The sequence below is a fragment of the Bradysia coprophila genome, unplaced genomic scaffold (genome assembly GCF_014529535.1).
Source record: "Bradysia coprophila strain Holo2 unplaced genomic scaffold, BU_Bcop_v1 contig_561, whole genome shotgun sequence".
In the NCBI taxonomy this organism is placed as follows: domain Eukaryota; kingdom Metazoa; phylum Arthropoda; class Insecta; order Diptera; family Sciaridae; genus Bradysia; species Bradysia coprophila.
In genome coordinates, this window is record NW_023503807.1 from 870,071 (window position 1) to 897,923 (window position 27,853).

Sequence of the window (27,853 nt, forward strand, 5' to 3'; positions counted from 1 at the left end):
GTATATATATATATATACGTCTACCTATAGCATAACCATTTTATGTAGATAAAGTTAAACTGATGGAAATGAGAAACAAAAAGAAGTACACATTGAGAAGATTTTTTTTTTTCATTTAATATTTTATTTATTTGCTTTATTCACAGTGGAGAATTTTTATTTTTCTCTGTTTCCTTTCAATGCTGTTAATAGAAAATACATTGGTAGTTAAGATGGTATAATTTAAGAGTTAAAGAGGTTGATTAAGAATTTTAAATGAAATAATTGAATAAAATATTAGGATTTCACATAAAATGTTAATTTCCAATTACTTTTTTTTTCTCGTTTTTCATATATCGAAATATGGTAAAATGAATATTCATAATTCGAACATGAATTATAGCAACAACATGTACTATTTCTACATGTGTATATACCATACACACATTTATATAATATAGTCATCGTTAGAAAATTGTCAAACGGACAATTTTAAATCTAAACTTATACGTGTCGACTGTACACAATGTACAATAAAACAGAAATAATTTAAATAATTTTTGTTTTGTCGATGAGAATATATATATAAACGACCCGAACCAATTCGATTCTACATTTGTACGAAATTTTAATAATACAACAAAAAAAAAATCAAGACGAAGAAGAAGAAGAAGTAATGCATTCCTAAAAATAGGTCTTATAAAGAAAAAAGATGAAGATAAAAAAAAATCAACTTTTAAGTTTCGTTCACTCGCTAAATTTATGTATGTGACGTAAAAAAATATTTCGAATTTTCCCCATAAACTTATACATGTGCAGTGCTCTGATAAAATATAATTTTAAGAGAGACGTTAATTTCTCGTTGGAAGTCATGCGCAAATCAAACCGAAACACATTTTGATATTGCTTTCGTGTATAATATAGTTGCTGAATTACTTTTTTTTTGCTTCTCTTTTTTCTTTGTAATTCTTTTTGTTTTCAGCTTACATTGCATATTAAACGATTTTTTTGGTTATATCGTTAAGCTAAACACAGAATTTTTCATTTTATTTATCACACGTTTTTGGGCAACAAATATTGGATGCGATATTCTGAATTTTGAAATTATAATTTAATTTTCTATTGAAATTATTATATAAATGGCGGAATATATGGCAGACCTTCGTAACCATACAAAACCGTTCTGTGGTCGATCTGGCGATCTCTAATGTTTATTTTTTTGTTTGTTTCTGATGTTCAAATATTTTTGAAGTTTTTTTTTTCTACATAAAAAGCGAAAATGTTTAATTTCAAGTCAAAAGATCATTAATACCGAATAGTTTATGAACGTATATAGACACATATAATACCTTTTAATGAATAATAACGTACAAATTATAATCAAAAACCGGACTTAAATAATAAAAAAAAAAATCGTGTAGCCTTGGCCGATCGCATGTTCAAGTTTTTATGTATTTGTTGTTTAAATAAATTTAAATTTCTTATAAATGTGTGGAATAACAGGCAAATCATTGGACAGTAGACAGTGCGTAACATTGCTATAGAGAAGCAAATTGTAATTAGATATCTTTATTACAAAAATTACAAAATTGCAATGATATTGAAGGGATCATTATGTTTATAGACTCGGTATTATAGAGCCGTGTGTTCGTTGTATCTTAGGCCCCCCAGTTGATGGTGGTAAAATTTTATGGCTTTATAGCTCATTTATTGTAGAATCAGGCTTTCTTCGAAATCGACATTCCGAAAAGACAAATTACCTGGACTGTAAGAGTGGAGATGCGAAATTTATGCACGGTCAATACCGTCAAAAATGATATTATCGTTCAAAAAACGATAATATAGTACTCTGGGCAATAATATCGTTTTTTGTTCGATTTTGTAATTCTTTTGGACGATATCATGGGTGAAAAATTGTCTAAAAAACGATACTATCTCGTGCACATGACGATTTTGACCGTGTAGAAATATTCCGCCACCTTATAAACATTGAGGTGAATGTTGTCTGAAAAATATCTTTCGTTCCGTATTGCTTAATATTCCTTTTTACACTGACCATACGCACTCATTTAAAAAAATATTATCAAAAAATCGATTTTCTTTATCAATTTCTCATGGTTTAGTCTTTTTTTTTTGTTAATTGGCGCACCCTCCTCCATATAGTTGGTAAAAATAAAAACTAGAGTAATAAAATTGAACTAACCTACAAAAGTTGGTTGAAATAATTTCAGAAATTTGAATTCAAATAGTGAAATTGAAATTAAAAATGTATAAATAAAATGCGAGTGGATATGTTAATTCGAAATTATTCATTCCGAGAAACAATAGGTAAAACCGTAAACATGTACACTTTGAAGCCCCTTCTGATTTTATTTTATTTTTTTATTTTATTTTTGAAAAAATATATAAATTTTAATAAAGCACTCTAAGCACCATATGCATGTACCTACATAAACGGGAAAACGAAAAAAAAGAAGAAAACTTACGACATATATAACACACAAAACGAATACACAGCTGCTTTGGCAGCACAAAAACATAACTATATGCGATACCTTATTTCTCTCAGAAAAAAAAGTATTGATTATACAAGTATTAAAATTGTCGGTGTGTTTTGCTGGTTCGTTTTATACTTATATACTTATATCTACTGTTACAATATTATACTATAATAAACTGAAACGAGTAAAGATATATTTAGCAAAAGAATGTTTTCGAAAATAAATGGTAAAAAAAGTAAAATTTATAATTAAAATAAACTTTGTGTAATGCTGGCCATTGAAATTATTTGTTTGTAATTTTTTTTTTCTTTTTCTTTTCAACCAATTTATTTATTTAAATAAATTTCATTTCTTATTCGAATTGATAAAGAATTTTAAATTTGGTTTTCGTATATTTTCACTTTCATGTTACTGTAATCTCGTCGTTTTTTCTACGATCACTTTTTGTACTTTAAATCTTCTGACAATAATTATGAAAAAGTTAATTTTCGAAAAATAAAAGAAATTTTTTAAATAATCTTTATTAACTCCAGTTTTGAGATTAATGGCACTGAGATTTTACTCCGCCAAGACGAGGTATTATCCATGCACGAAAAGAATGCAAGTTCATAATATTATAAAACAGAATAGTTTTGTAGGAAACCGAGCCCAAAAATTATTTAATAGACACTTTCATTAAGATGTCCATAAACTGTCTTAATAGGCATCAGGCCAATTGTGGCAATACGCATCTTGTAAAGCATTTTGCATCGACAACATTTTATTCATCTTGAGGCATTTAAATTTCGACGATTTCGTGCATTATGATGGATGAGGCGACATAACTACACGGTCAATATCGTCAGGATCAATATCGTCTAAAAAACGATATTATCGTCCAAAAATTTTTTATCCAGGACGATAATATCGTCTAAAATTATAAATTTTAAAATATTTTCAGGACGATATTATCGTTTTCTTGACGATATTATCGTTTAAAAAAGCGATAATATCGTTTTGAAACAATAATATCGTTTTTTTGGACGATACTATCGTTTTTTTGATGATACTATCGTCTATTAAACGATATTATCGTTCAAAAAACGATAATATCGTCCTGGATGAAAATATCCGCTGGACGTTATTATCGTTATTTTCTTTTTCTGAACAAATTTATCGTTATTTCGATATTATCGATATTATCGTCCTGGATGAAAATTTTTTGGGCGATAATATCGTTTTTTTGGACGATACTATCGTCTTAAAACGATATTATCGTTTTTTAGACGATATTATCGTTTTTTAGACGATAGTATCGTTTTTTAGACGATAGTATCGTTTTTTCCAAAAAAAAAAACGATAATATCGTTCGTGACGATATTGACGGTGTGGAAATGTCCCGCCACCATTATGATGGTGAGTTGCATAAAACATAAAAGCATAAGCATATGTAAAAAGCGTACGAGTTTACTTTCGCTAATTGGATAAATAAGTGTATTTGACTTCTTTCAAAATTCATGTTATATTGCAATATGCTTAGTTTTTGGGGATTTAAATCTGAAAATTCCGACAAAAAATCCAGAATTTTCGGAAATTTGTCAGAACTTTTAAGAATTTTTTCAGAGGAATTTCGGTATTAAAATTTACAAAAACATGTCCTGGTACCGCTTTAAGTAATTGAACCTCGAAACTAAATTACTAAATTACAATGTGAGCCGAACTACATGAATTCTGATTTTTGTGTTACTTCATGGGAAATTTGTAAATGTGAGCCGACGGCGAGCTCAATTGTTATATTACTTCACCTCGTGTTGTGAGTAGATTGTTTCTTTCGATCATGTCAATCGCATACTGATCTACTAAAAAAACCGACCGAATTGCACACTTAACACGTTTCTAGTCATTTATCACATTCCATTATAATCAATAAATATCTCCTTATACCGTCAAAATAAAGATTGCATTGAAATTGGAATATTTTAACCATGCATTTACTAACCATACGAAATATTCTTTTTCATCTAAATGCAACCCATTCGTCGTATAAAATAAATAAAATGAAATGATGGAGCATTGAATACAACAAAAAAACCTCTGTGACGATAAAAAACGTCTCTATAAAAACAATATTTTTATATAACGAAGCTGACAAAGTGTACAAAACCAACCAATATCTCGTAACGTTTACGAAAACAGAAAAGAGACATAAGTACAATGATTTCAATTTTTAACGATTTACTAAGTAGAAAATATGTGTTTATATTATACGTACGTATATATACACAACAAATCCACACCATGTGACGGTTGAAGGTGATTGTACAGAGAGCGAGCCGAGCATACATTTATAATAACGGTGGCACCATCTCTATTCGTACATTGAATATAAAAACGCAAGAAAACTTTACATTTATTGTGAATATGGATTAAAAATATCTACGCGAAAAAAAAACGTTTTTTTTTTAAATTATCAGTAATTACATCCCCACTAAGGCAGAACAGCGTTGTCTAAACAATGAATATAAAAAAAAACGGAAAATCACTTGACCATGGTGCGATTATATTAACTCTCTTGCAAACTGCCACCATTGATGTTTAGTTTTATTATTATGTCAATGGTATGGTATCTTATTATGATTATGAGCGGGTAATGGTAATACATCATTATAATATACCACTAATGCCTGCATGTACACAATATAAATTCAAGGTATACATTATTGTTTGTTGGTTTTATATTTAAGAACTTGATGATGCAAAAATTACCTAGATTGATATATTCTGATTATTACTGTATACAGTCACTGTAATATTCTGTCTGTGCTGAAGAAATTCACCAACACAAATGCAGCATTTAATATCGAACAATAGAATGTGTACACAATGTTCTGAAAATATATATGAACATAGCTAACGCCGACCCGTACGAAACACCTATTCGTATCAAAAGCCTTTACTGTGAAACTCTTCATTTCTTTTACTTCATTCTCTACTGAAAAGCTATTCGCCCTTTAAAATCACTTACATTATCCACTCTTTGCCTTGTTAGCATATAAAAATAAATTGCCGGAGGCAATATAGACAGACCCGTACGAAGTCAAATTTCATAAATTCCTATTTAAACAGCTATATACCGCTATATTTACCTATATTTTCCTATAAATAAACATTTCACAGATGAATATGCTATTATATAGCTCTATATGCCTGTATATAGCTCAATATAGGTGAATATAGATATATATAGATGTCCATATATGGAATGCCTGAAACACCCCACACACATAACAAATTATTTCCATGTTAACAGAAACACTCTAAGTACCATTTTCCCCAATATATATCACTTTTAATAAAATCCAATATGGCCACCGGCAGCCATTTTGTTAGGAAACCGAAAATAGTACCGACGCTTTACATTCGTTAATACCTTTCAAACAAAAAAAATTCATGAAATTCGGTCAAAATTTACTCGAGATATTGACAAAATACTCCACGTTCACTGTACGGCCGAGTAGCCAGATAAGAGCTCACTCCAAGAGACCTAGCTCACGCTCCGGAGAACATAATTTCAAAAACCTGATTGGTACGGTCAATACCTATCTAATAAAGCTAAAACAGACGAAATATGTTGAAATGTGGCCGACCTACAAGCAAAAACTGCTTGCCGCACTGTGCCTGTTTCACACCAAGGGGTCTAACTCACGAGTCGGTCATCCGATTTCCATAAACTTTTTTTTGGTCGATCGGTATTGTAAATACCTTTTATTTGACGTATCACTTACATGTGTAACGTTTGAATGTCCGGAGATATCTTCGAAAAACCGTTAAGCACTTATTGGGCCACAGCTCGGGAAGGGTCGATCCAAAATCACTCATCTTCGAACTTAGCCTGTCTTTTGACATTACCAAACGGGAAAAAAAAGAATTTTCAAAATCGGATGCGTTTTACTCAAGTTATCGTGCAGACGGACAGACGGACAATTTTTTTTTTTCACTGATTTGGCATCTCTAGACAACCACAATAGGTTTCCCCTTACTCAGGGAGTCCAATTCGACGTGTTACGGACGTATGCGTAAACGCATAAGACCCCAGTACTTCGTACGCGTCTAAAAAAGATTTCAGGCCGCATTTCATTTTATTCAGTTTTCTGTTATGCTATATAAGTAGTTTGGCATTGCAATGTTAAATTTTAATAACATATGACGGAGCACTCAAGTCGTAAATTATAATATTTTATAGAGAATGGTAATGAAAGTGCTTGTAGACAAGATGAGCATGAAGATGTTTATGTACGAAAAAAATAGTAAACATTATAACGCTTCTGAATATTGAAAAAAAGTGACACTCACTGGGTATACAGCTCTTTTTTGCTTCATGTAACATTGACAATTAATATTTCTTTTCTGTGTTAGCGTATATACGAACGATATAACTTTCGATAAAGCTGACATTACAATTTTATAATTAACTGAAAATGAAATTTTGTAAAGTTTTTTTGTTTCTCTACAAAACGTGAAGCGTAAGACAATACGAAAATGATTTCGTTGTATCATATTCTCATACCCAAACAAGTGATTGCTATTAAAATCCAGAAATGTTGACGTGGACGGTAAAAACGGAAGAATTTATTTAGTTTGATTCAATGAGCATATTCACTCTATTCAGTGAAGTTTTCATATTCAATTGCTGGGGGATGAACAACGAGAATCTTTCAGTTGTCTGGTCGATTAACCGTTTCACAATGTTACGTAATAATTTCTGGTGGAAATTAAGTAAACAAAAATTGATGGAATAACACGGAAACAATTTCAATGCGAAAACTATAAATAAATGAGATAATAATTCAGTTGAGATTCACTTTTCGTAGTGGTGAGCCTATGAGATTACAAAACGTGTAAAGTTCGCTATAAAATACTGAATATATTTTTCGCAAAAATCGATTTCTTTTATACGATTATATGGAATAACATGTTCTTCATGCATAATGCACACAATGTATACGAAACCTACGTGCTGCACGGTTATTTAAAAAAAATATTTAACGACATCTTGTTTTAGGGGAGGAATTTTAAGAATCATAGACGTCTGTTTCTGATAAAGTAAAAAGAAAATATTTGAAGGATATGAGGCTGCACATTGACGGTTGATATGGAGATAACAAATTTTTAGGGAATGTCCAATTTGTTGAAATCGATTTTTGCATAGTTTTCATTTTATCGAATTTTCTTCATTCATTTGTGTTTTTCATGAATTTTAATATCAAAACTAAAGCAGAGACGAGGCTACCAAAAACTTGATCGAAAGAAATCGATCGGGTCGGTCGGTTTATTTTTAAATTTTTATATTCGAGATGGAGAAATTGTTCACAAATTAGTTGTCTAGGACAAAATTAGCAACACATATCCTTAGTATCACATACGTGCCTAATCATTATCGCATTAAACATAAGTCTAACATATTTTCATCGAGTATCTCGAAAACCGTTACGTATCCCTTTGGTTTCGGGTACTTGAGTTTAAACCAAATTCAGTTACGGGTGGGGTTTCGATGCATTTCATTTTCCATGATATCGACCGCAGAGCTACGACAACGCGTCATGTGAAGAAACATTTTCGTTTCCAAATAAGCCCATAACAATTTCAACATTTTAAGTGAAAAGAGATTATAAATTTACAATCAACAAACAATTAAGAGAAAAAACCAGAAATTTCTGTAATTAAAATAAAGTCCAATAAATATTTTTGGTATAATTTCCATGCCCTATTACATGCAGTTGGTAGTTTGTTTATTTATAACTACATAAGCAGTCAATTCGGTTTTCATATATTGATTTTGTTTTGTAAAAATTCTTTCATCCAACGTAAATATATTATTTCGAAAAAAAAAAAAATATTTTCTTCACTGCAATGTATGTGTATATCCGTAGTAGTAGTGGTAGGTATACCATCTAAGTCTGTACACAATAATTTGAAACTTTAAATGTGCTACACGTTGTATAATGTTATTTTTTTTTCGGTTCGAAAATTGTGTTTTATGTAGTGTTACCATAGGGCTATACGAGCATTATACGCTGTTAACATTATATCTATATTTTATGCCTTACACGACGCGATTTATATTTATTGACAAACAATATTTATATGAAAATCCATGTATAATGCACAGGCTACGACATAGATATAATGGAAAATAATTTTAATGTAATATTGGCAAGGTTATGTATATTGCGTTGATATTTTATTATTTATCAAAATAAACACATGAATATCTCGAATGAATTACATTTTTCCTCGATACATTACGTGTTACAGCTCTAAATTGATATTGAAACATTAATTGCAATGTAATCGAAATGCTGATAAGAAATTTATAATCGTAAAGAATGTGGAAGGTCTCTCTGGATATTTAGTGTCTTTGTTCATGGATTTTTTTGGTTTTTTGCTATTTTCGTTTTTTTTTTTTAAAGAAATTTAATCATTGTCAAACGGCCAATAAATCACTTTTTTGAACAAAGTAGAGAGAGAAAAAAATTGTCAATATTTAACACTTTACACTATTTATAATCATTTTTATTGACTAACAACAAGCTAATAAAAACCGGTTCGTTTAAATGCTTTTGATGCTGTGTAAAAATTCATTTTATTTTATAACTCGCTGTACGAACAATTTTATTGTGATATGGTTGTACATACCTCTCTATATTTATATTTATATTTATATATACATGAGTGATACATGCTACGTCAACTATACATTTAAAATATTTTTTTTCAATTTTTTTCGTTTTTTTTTTCTTTTTCAAATTGATATGAACTTACTGGCATAAATCGGAATACCATTTCATGCGAACAGTTTTCGTGTGTACATTTCCAATCACATAAGCATAAACATGCCATATTTGTGTGCTAAAAGCGATTAAAAATTTAGTAGAAAAAAAGGTGTATTCACTTATCGTCACTAATTTCCATTTAACGAAGTCATAAAATCATATATTAGACTACGACGGCGTCGTTCCTTCTTAATCATTGTATTCTCAATCGACAGTTCGAGTACATTATATACGTTGCTCAACCCTGAACTAAATTTGAAGAAGAAAAAATTGTTGCACTTGATGGAAATCGAATATAACTTCATCGATTCCGTCACAGTTTTGGTCGAGGAAGATGTGCACACCGAAAAAGAATTGGACAGTGGGTTTGATAATATTGATTTTATCACACTCGGGTACTCGAGACTAGAATTTGCATAATACGCAACGTTCCTGGCCGTATTGTGACCAACTATCGCATGAATAGAACACTTTCACTTATTTTCATGCAAGTTTTCAAATCAGAGTCAGTCATTGTGCATTATTAGAATCGGTCACGCGGGACAAGGAAAAATCCAATAAGAAAAGACTTAAGTAGCATGAATACAGTAAAAAAATGTCTGTCCTAAGACGGCTAAGACTGAATTGAGTTCAGAACAATAGAGAGTCCAATGAAATGCTTCCAAATTTGAGTCATGGTTTTATACAGCTATTTTACTGGTCCGCTCATACAAAGGCTCTGCTTGATACAGTACAACGCCCCTCAAACAGCTGAAGCAAACCTCGAAACAAATTGGGTTGCCTTTAACTGTAATCTCATCGATATTTATTTAATTGATTTGAGATTAGTCACAATTTTCGTTGAGTACAATTTAAATCGACAGAAAATCATGTGACAGAGCAGACAGAGTCGCCGTCACTATTGCAACGTGCATTCTGCTGGAATCTGCCTATATTATATCTGGAGTATATCTATAGATATAAAGAGAATGTATTATCAGTTATAAATGAATGAAATAAAAGGATGTCTACGATTCTAGACAATGTCGATAACATAAAAAGATATTAATTTTCGTAGGGAAAATTTCCGTAATAAAGAGACGAGAAGAAAACACATTTAGACATATAATCAAATGGAATATATATACGAAACTGTTGGTGGCTGGACATTTCCACACCGTCAATATCGTCAGGAACGATATTATCGTTTTTTTGGACGATACTATCGTCTAAAAAACGATACTATCGTCTAAAAAACGATAATATCGTTTTTAGACGATAGTATCGTCCAAAAAAACGATAATATCGTTTTTTGGACGATAGTATCGTCTCAAAATCGATATTATCGTTTTTTAGACGATACTATCGTCCGAAAAAACGATATTATCGCCCAAAAAATTTTCATCCAGGACGATAATATCGTCTAAATTGAAAAATTCTAAAATATTGTCTGGACGATAGTATCGTTTTCTTGTCGATATTATCGTTCAAAAAACGATATTATCGTTTTCTGGATGATATTATCGTTCTAGAAAATCTAATGGATATTTTCGTTTTCTGTACGATAATATCGTCCAAAACGATAATATCGTCCTGGGCGATATTACCGTTCTAGAAAACGATAATATCGCCCAGGACGATATTATCGTCTAGTTTTGGGTGGTAATATTGTCCAGGACTCAATTTTACTCAGAGGTGCAGCAAGAACCGAAATCTCTTCCAAAATATCGAAAAACAATTGTCAGAGGAAATCACCTACACATCAGTGTTTAAAAAAGGCGTTTAGTTCGTCCCTAAATAATTCATCTTTATCCCAGGACGATATTATCGTCCAGAATTTTTATTTTAAATACATTAAAAACGATATTATCGTCCTGGACGATATTATCATCTCAAATTTAAAAAAATAAATTAATTAAAAACGATATTATCGCCCCAAAAATTATCGCCCAGGACGATAATATCGTCCAAAATAACGATAAATTTGTTCAGAAATAGAAAATAACGATAATATCGTCCAGCGGATATTTTCATCCAGGACGATATTATCGTCAAAAAAACGATATTATCGTTTTTTGAACGATATTATCGTTTTTTAGACGATAGTATCATCAAAAAAACGATAGTATCGTCCAAAAAAAACGATATTATCGTTTAAAAACGATATTATCGTTTTTTTAAACGATAATATCGTCAAGAAAACGATAATATCGTCCTGAAAATATTTTAAAACTTATAATCTTAGACGATATTATCGTCCTGGATGAAATTTTTGTGGACGATAATATCGTTTTTTAGACGATAGTATCGTCTAAAAAAACGATACTATCGTTTTTTGGACGATACTATCGTCTAAAAAACGATACTATCGTCCAAAAAACGATAATATCGTTCCTGACGATATTGACCGTGTAGTTACGTCGCCTCATCGTACTGTTAGTATATTCTCTATTCTATTCTCTACCACCATCAAAGCCGAACATTTTGTAATGTTCTCCATGACATATTGATGACACTGTTTGGATTACATATACGGCATATACAAAATTATTCTCCACAACGCAATTGTACTTATGACTTATCTGAAGCACACAAAAAAAGACACAAATTACAAAGAGTTGGCTTTTCTTTAAACAAATAACAACGGCAACAGTGAAAAAAAAAACAGTTTTGCGTAATAATTAGTACTTGAAAGGTATAACAGTGTGGCGTTGGATAACCAACATTAAAATAAATTTTAAGAGCAAATAGAAGTTTTTGTGTTCAGAAATAATCTCCAAAAATGTACACGAGGCCTAGCATACTAATATATCCGCTTTCCATTAAGAAAGTCCGCACCCTTTGCAATTCATCGTTAACAGTGTGCCAGCCCTCCAATCAAGTATATTTATAACATTCCATAAAGGTATACCGAGTCGCTTGAATGCACGTATGTTTTTTCGAACTCTTCGGTTTATTTGGAAATTCGCCATGATTTCATTTGATTTCTTAATAGAAGAACCATTATACTGTATGAGTATATAATGCAAAAAACGAAAACAGTGTACGTGCGCTGATATTGCTCAAAACGAATGTAAGCGAACTATTTACTCTCCTATTTATACAGATTTTTGATTTGTGACGATAAATAAAAACCATAATTCGATAAAACAATCATTCAAAATACAATTAATTGATAATTGCCGTCTATAACGTTATTTAGACAAACGACCGTCATCGTCGTCTTTCTTTCTTCTATTTTTTATTTTTTTATTTAAATACTATCTCACTGTCATGCGCAACACGTTTCACACAACCATATCGTGAGTATCAAATACTCTTGTACACACTCGTGTGAATGAATTTGTCGGTATAACAGAGTGTGTAACACTACTACAAATGGAATGAAAAGCTTCCACGATACATAAGCTTGTGCATTTTGCCGACAAAATTACATACAAAAAAAAATGTGAATATCTCCGAGTCGTTATGTCAACATTTTTATCTCTCTCAATTATCCAATTGGATTTTGTGCATGTAAATTATTATAAGTTGCTAACCCATTTAACTCACTATTATTACACAAGTTTTCCGTCTTAGAATTAATACGGTTGTCATAAAACCAATAAACTTTGAGTAAATTTTTTGTGTGTTTTTTTTCTTCTTCGCTGTATTGTTGTTTCCAATGACCGTAACCTATCTGTTATATACATCCAATCACATTAAGCTAATTAATTCAGTTCATTCATTAAATTTCATCGATTCAATTTTTTTTTTTATTACAGGTGGTTGGAGGCCCTTGTGGTTATCATGGCCCCTACACATTCTTCAAAGGCATTCTCATATCACCTGTCAGCAGTGTGACGGCTGCTGCTTGTACAACATCAAGTGGTAATGCAATTAATTCGTCGAAAGCTATGCAAAACAATATCAAACAAAGCACACGCAAAAGTGCAAATGATCTGCAGCGTCGAGGTGATGATATCGGACGAAATGATTATGGAAGGTAAACTTTTAAAAAAATAATTAAAATTATGTTTGATCGGCCGAAAAATGTGTTTGCTTTACCGGTCAATGTTAAATTGGCTTTGTATTTGTTCATTGAACGAAAAATTGGAATGTCCTTGGTTCGTCTTGTACAAAATTAATATATTTTTCCGATGTAATTAAAAAGCACTCACACACGGATCGTACAATATCGCGTCCGGAATATATACTTTGCAATATTGGTCTGTTCTGTATGACGTTCAAAAAATAATATTCTCTGAAATCTGGTTTTCATTATGCAAAGAGGACGTGAGAAGTATCCGTAAAAAATTAATATTCCACCTAGTCTGTAAACCGATGAGGCGACATAACTATACGGTCAATATCGTCAGGAACGATAATATCGTTTTTTTGGACGATAGTATCGTCTAAAAACGATATTATCGTCCAAAAAATTTTCATCCAGGACGATAATATCGTCTAAAATTATAAATTCTAAAATATTTTTAGGACGATATTATCGTTTTCTGGACGATATTATCGTTTAAAAAAACGATAATATCGTTTTTAAACGATAATTTTGTTTTTTTGGACGATACTATCGTTTTTTTAGATGATACTATCGTCTAAAAAACGATATTATCGTTCAAAAAACGATAATATCGTTTTTTTGACGATAATATCGTCCTGTATGAAAATATCCGCTGGACGATATTATCGTTATTTTCTTTTTCTGAACAATTTTATCGTTATTTTGGACGATATTATCGTCCTGGGCGATAATTCTTGGGACGATAATATCGTTTTTAATTTATTTAAAATAAAAATTCTAGACGATAATATCGTCCTGGGCGATATTATCGTTTTTTTAATCGTACAGAAAACGAAAATATACATTAGATTTTCTAGAACGGTAATATCGTCCAGAAAACGATACTATCGTCTAAAAACGATATTATCGTTTGTTAGACGATAGTATCGTTTGTTAGACGATAGTATCGTTTGTTAGACGATAGTATCGTTTTTTAGACGATAGTATCGTTTTTTAGACGATAGTATCGTCCAAAAAACGATAATATCGTTCCTGACGGTATTGACGGTGTGGAAATGTCCCGCCACCCTGTAAACCCCCCCTCCCCCAAACAACGCTGAAACTACAATCATCTATACCATAAATTTCAATGTAATGTTACATTTCTCAGCGGCAACAACAAATCATTGGTCTTGGCAATTGGTGACTTTGTTCCGGTACGGCCATGGTCAGACTCATCGATTTCGTGTTTGGCTGAGATAAGAAAGATATGGAAAGATAAGAACGAACAATCACTGCTGACAGAATTGCGATTGTATTTTCTGCCAGAAAATACTCCTATTGGACGAAATTGCCACGGAGAGGTGAGCGAATTTTTTTAATTATTTTATAATTTATGTCGTTAGCATTCTGAATTCGAATTCGTTGAACGGTTTGAATTATTTTAACTGGAATCAATAACAGGTCAATAGGAATGTGTTATGGTCATATTAAAATCACAAACCTTTCTCTAACAAATTGTTTTGAAATACATTTGATGGTGAACATAATATTTTGTGTGGATGCTCGACATACTGCTCCAACCCCCTAAAATAATATATTATATTATATTGTATGTGTTTCGAGTATTTTACACACTACATAACAATTTCAATTAAACTGTCATTTCGTTGCCAAGCATAATTATGGACTGGGGTCAACGACCGGAATCAATATGCATACATAATACATCAAAAACATAATGGGTCTATTTATGTTAGAAATTATTTAATTTCCAAATCAATACACACTTTAGTCATGTCATATAACCGATTCTATCAGCAATTCAATTAGACTAACGCAAAAACAATATTGCCACAATGTAAATGTAATTTTATTTTAATGCAGAAACATTTTTATCGATGCAATCCGATCAGGACACACTTTCGGTTCGGTTTAATATTGGCTGTAGTAGAAATGTAAACTGGCAATATTGTAAAATGGTAAATAATTTCGGTCGGATTTATCTAACGTCTCATCATGGGCGCGCGATAGCATAGCGCCCGTGACGCAAGTCCTATTACTAGAAAAAATTAAAAAAAAAAATTTTTGTCGTAGACTGCAGAACCATATATACAGCAAATATTGAAGTTCTACAATTCAAAGACAAATGACTCCAAATTACCATTAAAAAAAACTAGGCGTCCGTACGAGTTCAACGAGCTATCACACGTTCTTGCAGCTTAAAATTTGGCCACGCAAAAAATCTTCCAAGAAGCCCCATTTCCATACATTTTGGTCAATTTCAGTACTTTAAACGAAATGAAAAAATCCTACGTTACTTTGTTAGTTCGTCCGTCCGTCCGTGTTTCCTATCTTCTAAAGTCTTCTTTAGATTTTGTTGAAATTTTGGGAGTAGATTCTAGTCGTCATTCTAAGACATTCCAGAAAAAAAAATTGGGGGGAACCGGCCTCGTTTCGGAGCTAGGGCTCCTCGAAGTTCCCATATAGGCCCCATATAAGAACACCTTTAAGTGTGTGTGTGTGTGGATGGGTATGGTAGAACAAATTTGTTCGCTTTTGGTATTTGGTAAGCTCTGCTCGCCTCAATTTTTTTTTCCTAAATTTAGTATTTTTTAAATTTTTCAAAATTTTTTTAAATTTTCAAAATTTTTTACATTTTTCAAAATTTTTTAAATTTTTCAAAATTTTTTAAATTTTTCAAAATTTTTTAAATTTTTTAAATTTTTCAAAATTTTTTAAATTTTCAATTTTTTTCCAAAATTTTTCAAATTTTTCAAATTTTTCAAATTTTTTAAATCTTCTAATTCTTCCAAAAGAACTGATATCAGTCAAAAACACTCAAAAGAGTAAAAGTGACGCAAGTCCCTGTGCATACTTCCAAAACAACTGATATCGCTGGAGGTGACGCATTCTGCGAAAAAACTGTAACAGCAAAAATTTGACCAAAGAAATTCTAGAAACAAAATTTTACCAAAAAATTTTGCGTCACAAGTGGCATATGTTGTACTTGTAAAGTACTTTTAAGAATTTTTTTAAAATAGGCAAGAATATGCCCTAATACGTCCGAACCATCTGCCACTTTGTGCCGCAAAATTTTTTTGGTAAAATTTTGTTTCTAGAATTTCTTTGGTCAAATTTTTGCTGTTACAGTTTTTGCGTACAAGCGCAGAATGCGTCACCTCCAGCGATATCAGTTGTTTTGGAAGTATGCACAGGGACTTGCGTCACTTTTACTCTTTTGAGTGTTTTTAACTGATGTAACACATATTAAACGTGGAAAAAACATGTTGTAACGAAATGGGAATAATCACGTGATGCTTCGTGAGAAAGAATTCGTTTCTTTTTCACTACGATTTATCAACTAGTTGCTACTCTATCCGTAAATTATTGTTCTATGGAAGTGCAATAAATGTTAAATACGAATTTAGATGTTCCGTATGTTCCAAATGAGAAGCAAATTTACTTACATCTTGAGTAATTAGAAAATGTTGACATTTTGATTTAAAGGACATACATTCGCGTGTGTGTGCAATTTATGGCATATGGAACGATTTTACTATATGTAACTGTAACTGAGTCTAAATTTGAGTCCCTCCATATTTTGCCAGCCACCTGAATTAATGCTCTCTCGAATGTAGGCAATTTTCTATTGCTAAAAATTCTTCGAAATATGTTTCAGTGTAAACACATTTATGCTGCAAGTAATACGTGGTTACGTTGAGCTTCAGGTGCTTTAAGAGGGCAGACTAGGTGTGAAGTAGGCTGTAATTGAAAAATTGGTTTTAAAATTAATGTAGACCATTTAATGAAAATCTGTTCCAGCAATTAGATGAGCAATATGTTTATCTATCTCTAAAAAACGAAAAACGATTTACAATAAGCAACAGTTGGAAGAAAACCGATTTCCAAAATATGAACGTCGCTTAAAGTTAGGCTATGCAATATTTTTTTGGAAATCGGTTTTCTTCCAACTGTTGCTTATTGTAAATCGTTTTTCATTTTTTAGAGATAGATAAACATATTGCTCATCTAATTGCTGGAACAGATTTTCATTAAATGGTCTACAATAATTTTAAAACCAATTTTTCAATATATAGCCTACTTCACACCTAGTCTGCCCTCTTAATATTATTTCTTTTGTTGACGCCATTTATTGATATTTTGCCTGTTGTTGTGCTTAGTAAATATTTACGATTTAAAAGAAAATATTTTCTGAATTTTAAATGAGTCTGCAAGAAGACGTATGCACACTCAATTATATGAATTATGTATGGTCGAGCGTAATAGCTTTTTCGGGTTACAACATTATTGTTTAGCGAAATTTAATTCAAGCAAAATACAAAATATATCAGAAAGAAAGTGCGAACACATCGGACTAAATTTTGTAGATTTTTGTTTTTTCTTGTAATGACAAAGTTCAAGCATATGCATTATGAATCCAACAACACATATATTAAAGAAACGAGTTCTTTCAATGCTTTTAATGCTTGTAGCAGACGCAAAAAATATGAATTACGAAATTAATATGGACGACGATAATGGTGAAATGTGAGCGAATCATGAAATACTGGCAACTGGTTTCTACTCATTGAAACTAACATTCGGCATGCAACCGAAGTCAGTCTCATAGTTTAAACGCATTTGGTTGAGATGAAAGCTTAGAACTCACAATAAGTCCTGCAGATTGAACGAATAGAAAGTCGATAATTGATTTGGAAACTGTAAATCAGTTAAATTAGCATTCCAAAAACAATGAACATCTATCGCGTATTCCGGGAACTGTCTTTGTAGCGATGATAGTAACAAATTTACTGGATTTAAAAAGTAATAAGACTTATGCTTACCGAGAAACAAATAGAATAAATACGTACACAATGCACACACATTTCTTTTCTTTTGTTTGTACGTACAACTATGTCTATGGAACACATATTTTCGCTGTGTTTTACTTAACGTGAAATTTTCAGTAAAGTTCTGTACGTTTTACAATAAATATGTTAAACAATCTGTATAGAGCAGAGCGATGTACATTAGGTTTCATACACACATATCTCTCTCTCTATATAATATATTTTGGACTTGAAAGAATATACACAGTTTATATCATGGTAAAATTTTCCGAATAATATACATACTGTTGTGTGTGTATATATACACGGTGTGTTTCCACGGCGTAGTACGTATATGTAGATATTTTTACAAAACAGTCACGAGCATATAGCACATAATTGTAGTTATATATATATATATACAATATGGCAATGGAATATAGCAGACTATATATTTACTTTTGTTGTCAGCTATACAACTTTAATATATATATATATATATATATATAACACAAACCATCCCCTAGCTCTCCCCATTTCAAATTCTCTTTTTGTCGTACAAGTAGTACAGATATAAAGGGTACGAATATATGTACGATTATGGGGGGAATATATATATATACATGTGGAAGACTGAAATGGGGAAGCTTTTTCTGTACATGGTTTCCATGAATATCAGAAAAAAAAACTTTTTATTAATAATTTATCAAAAACCATTGGGTAAAATCATTTGTTTTAGTTTATTGAAGAAATAATAAGTAAAATGCCAATAGAAATTAGAAAGAGATTAGGCACGAGATAGAAATAAAATAAAAAAAAATGAAATACCAGTAGCGACCAACGCGATATATCAACATTTACAATTATTTTTTCTTCGTTTTTTTTTTGTGTGAGAAAACAATAATCATATTCCCGTCAAGATTATTGGCGTCAGTCCAGTTAGTGTTGGAACGAATTTTAAAATGGAAAAACCATCAGTATTTTACAATACATCAGCGCATTGCATATGTGCATTTTGGTAATGTGTTTTCAGATTCGGAAAATATTACTCGCACACAAAGAATAACATTTTTCGTTCGGACCAGGCATGAGCGCCGCCGAAAATAAGCCGCCGCCGGCCATTTTTGAGCAAGCCGCGCCGCAGCCGAGCCGGTGCCAAAAACACGGCTCAAGCCGGCTTGAAACGGCTGGAAAATGAAATAAAGATTTCGAAAGGTGAATGGGTGAAATAATTTTGAAAACCGAGATTCCTGTTGATCCTAAGCAGCTCAAGTACATTTTGAATTTTTTTTTTCAAAATTAAGAAAATTTTGAAAATTTTCTTGAATTTTCATGAATTTTCCAGAATGGTATATTACGTCCTCGCTTCTAAGTTTGTTGTTTTGGCAAGTATGACCTTTGCGGAACGAGCCGAAGGCGCACAATCAGTTAATTCACAAATTTGAGAAAACTTTATCGATCTTTGCGAATTTTCTCGATTTTTTTTCTTTTCAATTTTTACTTGATTTTCGTGAGTTTTCGATTTCTTATCGAAAACCATTTTCTTAATGAGTTAAATGAGTGTACCGGAAGCATGATTTTCCATTTAGTTCAAGTTTTGAGGCAATAAAACTTGACGTGTTAGTGAACCTTAGACTTAGAGACTTGCTTGTAACAAGACCAGTTCCACTTGCACTTTGAACAACCTAATCTACCTACATTTTCGCTTTCCGTACAATTTCATTTTCATGCTTACTAGTTCATTTTCCATGAATTTATCTAAACGTTTCTATTTTGAAAAAAAGTTAAAAGGAACCTCCAGCCGAGCCGTTTTAAGCCGGCTCAAGCCGACTTTTTCGCCGCCGCCGAGAAATTTTTTTCGGCTAGCCGCCGCCGAGGTTTCTCCGTCGGCGCTCATGCCTGGTTCGGACGATCACTTTTTTCGTAAAGGACAATGACGATTTTTTTTTAAATTTTCGTTTGCATTGAGTTCTCTCTCATTGATCAATTTTATATGCGTTCACCTTCCACCATAAATTCAAACAATATTACTGCGATGGAATTCTTCTGGTAGCCTATCCTCTTTGTCCGCTAAATTTATGGACTAAAATTCCTATACCTGCCTCATCATACTTAAATTGTAATGGGGAATGAGGAGAAACGTTTCCAGGCTCATGTGTACATCAAATTGCGACTATGTATATATTATAACCGATATCAAAATTGTGTGCACAACAACATGAGGTAATACGCACTTTTCTTATTTTGAACAAAAGAAAAACGAAATTATGCAATGCGCATCATCTAAATGAATTTCGTCTTTAAATGAAATAAACTGGTAAATAAATGGAAAACAATGGTTTCGCAGTTGGTGTTTTTTTCGTAAATATTTTTCCGGTTTTTCTATAATTTTACATGCATTTAAAATGAGGTTTATAACAAAAAAAAAATGAATTGATTTATCGATTTCTTTGTGTTGTGCATGTTTATTTACTTGATTCGATGAAAATGTGTTCTTTATCAACCTACTTACATGTACGAACAAACACGTATTGTGTTTTGTGTGGGTATGAGTCAGGGCCTATTTTAAGTGTGTATTTTACACTAAAAAATATTTTCTAAATTGGTTAAAAGACTGAAACATTTTTTGCGTAATGCTTTTCTAATATATTGAGCTCAAGCACAATGAATTGACTATGCTTGGTGTAAAATATGCCCTGCTAGAAATAAACTTGAACCAGAAAAAATAAAAATAAAAAGAAACCGACAAAATTCAGGGAAATTAGAAAATTAAATCGAAATCAAATCAGCGCAACAATTATTCTAATACATTGACCAAAAAATTAATAAATTTATTGACACAAAAAAACAAAATTGTTTCTCCTTTTTACATTTAAATATTTTATGACATCATTGAGTTATTATTATTGCCATCACATTGAATCAATATTTTATAATGTTTCCTATACGCACGCATGCATTTATACGTATATACTATCGTATTCATATTGAAATATAGCAACAGCAACAACAACTCGAGAAACATTTTAATATATAAATACGTAGCCAACAACGTGTGCACCCATACAATTGCTCCACAATATATCGTTCGTTGGTATTAAAACTTCTCCATAACATTCAATTTCGTTGTTGTTGTTGTTGTTGTTGTTGCTGTTTTAATCGCATTATGCTTATACCATTTTCATATTGAAGGTACACAAATGTTTTTAATAAAAATACGAAAAATTTTTTATAAGCGACCTTGTACAGTGTTGTTGACAGAAATTAATTGCAATTTCGATGGTACAATACACTCAATATAATATACAGTACTGTTGTCAGAACGAATTTTTATATTCGATCAATTCAGTTTCAGTTTTTATTTGTATTAGAGAACTTTAGCAAATCACACAATAATGACAAAACCAATAATTTCCAACAATAACGAAAACGATATTGACACGGAAAAATTTTATCATTGTGAATGAGGCGGGATCGGTAAATATGTTCACAAATCATGGTGTGTTATGTGGTGGTAGAATTCAGACTTTAACAAAAATTAAATTCAAAAGGAAAAAATATTTTTTCGGGTGTCTATATAAACTGTGGCAATGCGATAGCTAGTAATTTCGCGCCGCGCATTTTGTATGACAAATGCCGGTATCCCAACTGAGATACACGCATTTTCGTATCAGATATATACCAATTTGCCGACCTAGAAAATGCCGATTTTCCTTTGACTTATACCGGGATACAGGTAACTAAGATACACGCATTTTGTATATAACAGATGCCGGTCTCCCAACTGAGATACACGCATTTTGTATCAGTGATACCGGTATCCCGAACTGGAAAGTGTCGATTTTCCTTTTATTTATACCGGGATACCGGTATCCCAATTGAGATACACACATTTTGTATCACGGATGCCGGTATCCCAACTGAGAAACACGTATTTTGTATCGGAGATACCGATATCCCGACCTAGAAAATGTGGATTTTCCTTTGACTTATACCGGGATACCGGTATCCCTATTGAGATACACACATTTTGTATCACAGATGCCGGTATCCCAACTGAGATACACGCATTTTGTATCAGTGATACAGGTATCCCGAACTAGAAAGTGTGGATTTTCCTTTTATTTATACCGGGATACCGGTATCCCAACTGAGATACACGCATTTTGTATCAGTGATACCGGTATCATGAACTAGAAAGTGTGGATTTTCCTTTTATTTATACCGGGATACCGGTATCCCAACTGAGATACACGCATTTTGTATCAGTGATACCGGTATCATGAACTAGAAAGTGTGGATTTTCCTTTTATTTATACCTGGATACCGGTATCCCAATTGAGATACACGCATTTTGTATCACAGATGCCGGTATCCCAATTGAGATACACGCATTTTGTATCACGGATGCCGGTATCCCGAACTGTAAAGTGTCGATTTTCCTTTTATTTATACTGGGATACCGGTATCCCAATTGAGATACACACATTTTGTATCACGGATGCCGGTATCCCAACTGAGATACACGTATTCGGTATCCCGACCTAGAAAATGTGGATTTTCCTTTTAGTTATACCGGCAGACCGGTATCCCAACTGAGATACACGCATTTTTTATCACTGATGCCGGTATCCCAACTGAGATACACGTATTTTTTATCACTGATGCCGGTATCCCAACCAAGATACACGCATTTTCGTATCATAGTTACCGGTATCCCATACGGCAGTGTATAGAAAAGTTCAACCCGAAAGATTATATTTTTCTATTTGAATTTAATTTTTGTTAAAGTACTTTCACAAGAAAGTTGGAATTCTACCACTGCGTAACACACCATGATTTGTGAACAACTGGTCTCATTCACAATGATAAAATTTTTCCGTGTCAATATCGTTTTCGTTATTGTTGGAAATTATTGGTTTTGTCATTATTGTGTGATTTGCTAAAGTTCTCTATTATTCGGCTAAACTAACGTCGTTAATAACGTTGTGAATTTTCAAATTTCACTCAATTACAATAATTCGGTTAGACATTCTGTGCATTGCAAGATAGACACAATTCTAATGTTTGATTTCCACTTACCGAAAAAGTACTCAGTGTGATAGACAAAATTGATTTTTTTCATTTTTTGCTTTGTCTACTTGACAGTTTGCTCTTTTACGGCTATCTCACGGAGTACTTTTTGTTGATTTGAAACCATACTTAAGAGACACCGATTTTTTTGGGTTGTGGTCTACATTTTTCTTCATTTGACCAAAAATGAGCCATCATGGCTTCATGGTGAAAAATCGATTTAAAGAATGTGTTGGCCAGAAATATGTCACTAAGTGTTATGATTTGCAGTAGGTGAATTAGTGGGCACCAAAACTACCAGAAATATTTGTTATCAATTATTGATTATTTATGCAAAATGCTCCAACCTAATCGGATTTCGTCGTTTTACTGTCATTCGGTACACTTCGAATCCAGAAGTTTTATTGTCAATTATGGAAAAGTAGAATTTTGCTCTTGCTCTGGACGCTGCCAACTTGGAGGTTTTCGTTTTCCAAGTTGCATGATAATTTTTACATTCTACGGGGGTGTAAAATGAAACCAGTTTCGGTACCGAACGCTTTAAACACAATGCTTGTTTTCACTCAATTCCATCGTAGTCGTTCGGAAGTCAAGTTCTATTGAAACCTTATTTAAAAACGAATGAAAAAAGATTTCATAATTCGTTTAATGACATAACTTTACACAGGAGGGTTTAATTTTTCGTTTGCATATTTTATGCAATAGAAAACGTTCCGCTGAATGTCTTACGTAAAACTTTTCTCGTGTGCACATATAAGTTGTTCGAGTGTTTACACTACCACCAGTACGGATACTGTCCTTTGTTTGCAAATTGTGAACTACTTTCGTATTTATATCATCAAAAGTTTTCCGATATTACTTTACACTTCCGTCGCATTATCGTTTTTTTTTTTGTGTAAAGGCACTAGTCATTCGTGCATGTTTTACTTTTGCATAATATGCGCACAGCGGACACATTTTTATTAAATTGTTTTTGATGATGGAATTAGACACACAAAAAAAAATAAAATAAAATGTCAAAGCAAAATGAATGTGTGAGCTATTCGCGATACAAACCATCAAAATATTTTAAAGATTTTCAGTTCGAGAACAAAGACCTTGTGATGTTAATATAGCCAGTGGCCATATTTATCTACACATAAAAAGCGTGAATTATATATATCTACGATAATTGGAATCTTCGTGTGCAATAAGAAGCGGCTATTCATCGTTTCGCATTTTTTTAAAAACCAAAATTTTAAACTTTTTCATACCCAGATTAATGTAATCTACAATTATTGCTCAGACTCTGTCTTATCTTCGAAAATAAATCGAAAATTGTTTCCACCGATAACATAGTTTCACCCCATTTTCTTCGGGACATTATCATATAGCGTAGCGCGAGGTAAAACTGCGCCGTAGTTTAGCATTTTAGATCCTTTATACATTAAATAAAAATCATCTATTCAAAAACAAAACAGAAAAATGGCTGGTTATGATAAAACGAATAAAATTTGTCGGTTTTTCATAAATCAATAAACAGGAGAGGACTCTATAGAGCAAATAAATATAAAAAAAAAAACATTCCGAAACGAAAATGCCTTTTAAAGTACTCGCTGATATTGTAAATAACATACGAACTACACACGTTATACCATACAAATTTAGTGTGTAGTATGGCTTTACTTGTACTACACATTGATAAAAAATATTCATTCAGCGACTACACAAACAATGTTATGCCCATTATATTTTATAAATTGTTTGCACAAGCTTAATATAAACCTGACGGTTTAATGCCACGGATAGCCTTTCCAATTAATTAATACCCCATAAAGTGATAGTGTAAATAATTAAACGAATATTATCAAAATTAATGGAAAAAAATGACATTCGTCGTCGCTTTATGTTCACTAATTTTGTGCCTTTCTCAGTTCGAAACAATCAACATTTTAGTAACTTGTGAGCCGAGTTGTGAGCCATAAATTTCGTTTTTTAAATGCCTATATATTCCACTAGTTGGGCGTACAATTCTTATTATATAGATGGCTGTTGATATGTTAGTACATGAATATCAAAACAAATTAAATAAAAATGAAGAGAGAAAATGAAGACGACGAAAATGTTGCATACGGCGCATGATTTTTTGTTGTTTTTTTTCTTCTTCTTCATTTACTTCAAACATTTCGTTGTTCGTCTTTGCGGTGACGGATAAACATGGGTTATATACGATGTTGAATCTCGATTTTGTTTTACAAATGGCATTTATAAATGAAAAAATTTCGTTGATGCCAATAAATGAAGTAAAAACAAGTGGAGTGAATGTCATTTACAAAGCTCGATATTTTATTGCAATTTAATGATACAACAAAGCATGAGATAGCGCCTTGAAAGATATTGTCGATTATTATTATCGATGCTTGTTTGACACCAAACTGCTTGTAATTTTGTCAAAATTAGGTGAGATTTTCTGACAAATGCCAAACGAGATATCGTCAGGATCGAAGCAAGAATTTGCCACGTATTCAATTCTAATTTATTGGCTACATCAAACACAAAGATTTTATTTCGACATTTATAACTACGATCCTACGTATTTCAATGGTATTGAATACTAGTTCGTTCCTGATTTTCTACGAATTTATTTATATCCTGATGCCAATCAATTTAGTTCCGAATATAATCAATCAGACAAAAACACTCAAAAGAGTAAAAGTGACGCAAGTCCCTGTGAATTCTTCCAAAACAACTGATATCGCTGGATGTGACGCATTCTGCGCTTGTACGCAAAAACTGTAACAGGAAAAATTTGACCAAAGAAATTCTAGAAACAAAATTTTACCAAAAAAATTTTGCGTCACAAAGTGGCAGATGATTCGGACGTATTCTTGCCTATTTTAAAAAATTTCTTAAAAGTACTTTCCTCAACATCTGCCACTTGTGACGCAAAATTTAAAAATTTTGAAAATTTTGAATAAATTTGAAAAATTTTGAAAAATTTTGCAAAAATTTGAAAATTTTAAAAATTTTTGAAAAATTTAAAAAATTTTGAAAAATTTAAAAAAATTTGAAAAATTTTAAAAATACTAAATTTAGGGAAAAAAAATTGAGGCGAGCAGAGCTTACCAAAATCGAACAAATTTGTTCTACCATACCATACCCATCCACACACACACACTTAAAGGTGTTCTTATATTGGGCCTATATGGGAACTTCGAGGAGCCCTAGCTCCGAAACGAGGCCGGTTCCCCCCAATTTTTTTTTCTGGAATGTCTTAGAATGACTACTAGAATCTACTCCCAAAATTTCAACAAAATCTAAAGAAGACTTTAGAAGATAAGAAACACGGACGGACGGACGGACGGACGGACTAACAAAGTAACGTAGGATTTTTTCATTTCGTTTAAAGTACTGAAATTGACCGAAATGTATGGAAATGGGGCTTCTTGGAAGATTTTTTGCGTGGCCAAATTTTAAGCTGCAAGAACGTATGATGTGATAGCTCGTTGAACTCGTACGGACGCCTAGTTTTTTTTAATGGTAATTTGGAGTCATTTGTATTTGAATTGTGGAACTTCAATATTTGCTGTATATATGGTTCTGCAGTCTACGACAAAAAAAAATTTTTTGAAATTTTTTCTAGTAATAGGACTTGCGTCACGGGCGCTATGCTAACGCGCGCCCATGATTTACCAACATAAATATTTGGTAGAAAAATGGGAGAGAGGGTAACTCATTTATGAAATTGACCAGAATTAAATGTTCGAATATTTAATTTTGTCTTTATCTCCATTTTTGAAATTCTAAAACAACTTTAAAAATCGATACACCAGAATATAAACCAGATCTCGGGCAAAATATCTCTATCAGCAATCAGTAAAAAAAAATTCTTTGAATATATATTTCAACTACCACACCAAAAATATATAAATGTCCACACGAAAATAAAAACAATTTCAGATAATTAGAACAGAGCAGAGCCTATCTTATCTAAAATATTATCAAATTTGACATAAATACAATCTACATTTATTAACTGAAATGACTTAGGCACCTACATTATGTTGAAAATCACAAATAATAAAACCCAGAGAGCTGAATATTCTCTTTTTATATTTAAATTTTTTTTTAGAGAAACACTCACATGAGAGCGCATTTATTTTCAAGTTTTCGCTCATTAGTAGTTGTGCTATACACACTTTGTGTATGCTGGATAGCCGAGTATGTGTATTACCATTCTGAGAAATAATAAGTTTTCAGTTTAGATTTATAATATTAAAAAAAAAAAAAAAAATGAAAAATTGATTCAATCCGATTTTAATTTCATTAACCTTGTCCTTAACTTTCGATTTTAGTTTTTATTTTATGTTTTTTGTATGCATAACAACAATTTTTTTTCGCTTTGTTTTTGAATGATGTTATCGCAGATTCGATATACCTGCCTGGAGTCTCACATTCTAAAACATCTAAACAATTACTGTGTAAGCATTGCGCTAACGAAGAAACGTGCAAATAGGTATTATATACCAGCTATTGCTATATGTATATATATATCCACACTTTCGTTTCAATTTCTACGCCACAGCAAATTTTCCAGTAAACTTTACAACTTTTGTATAATGAAAAACAAAAAATATGTGACGCTGTTTATGTACACCGTGTATACCAACGTCTCGATCAGAGTTGTATTAATATAGGTAC

General features: G+C 31.9%; 1 protein-coding gene across 3 annotated transcripts in view; it reads left to right on the plus strand.

The window, feature by feature from the left end:
* LOC119083185 (nuclear factor of activated T-cells 5-like) overlaps positions 1-27,853 on the plus strand; it is a 47,046-nt gene that overhangs the window by 6,409 nt on the left and 12,784 nt on the right. For 2 of the 3 annotated variants that reach the window (XM_037192845.1, XM_037192847.1), the window contains exons 2-3: positions 13,036-13,256; positions 14,440-14,632. In XM_037192845.1, coding sequence (XP_037048740.1) covers positions 13,036-13,256; positions 14,440-14,632 — 414 coding nt within the window. The remainder of the gene's footprint in view (positions 1-13,035; positions 13,257-14,439; positions 14,633-27,853) is intronic. The other variant, XM_037192846.1, reaches the window with a different exon arrangement.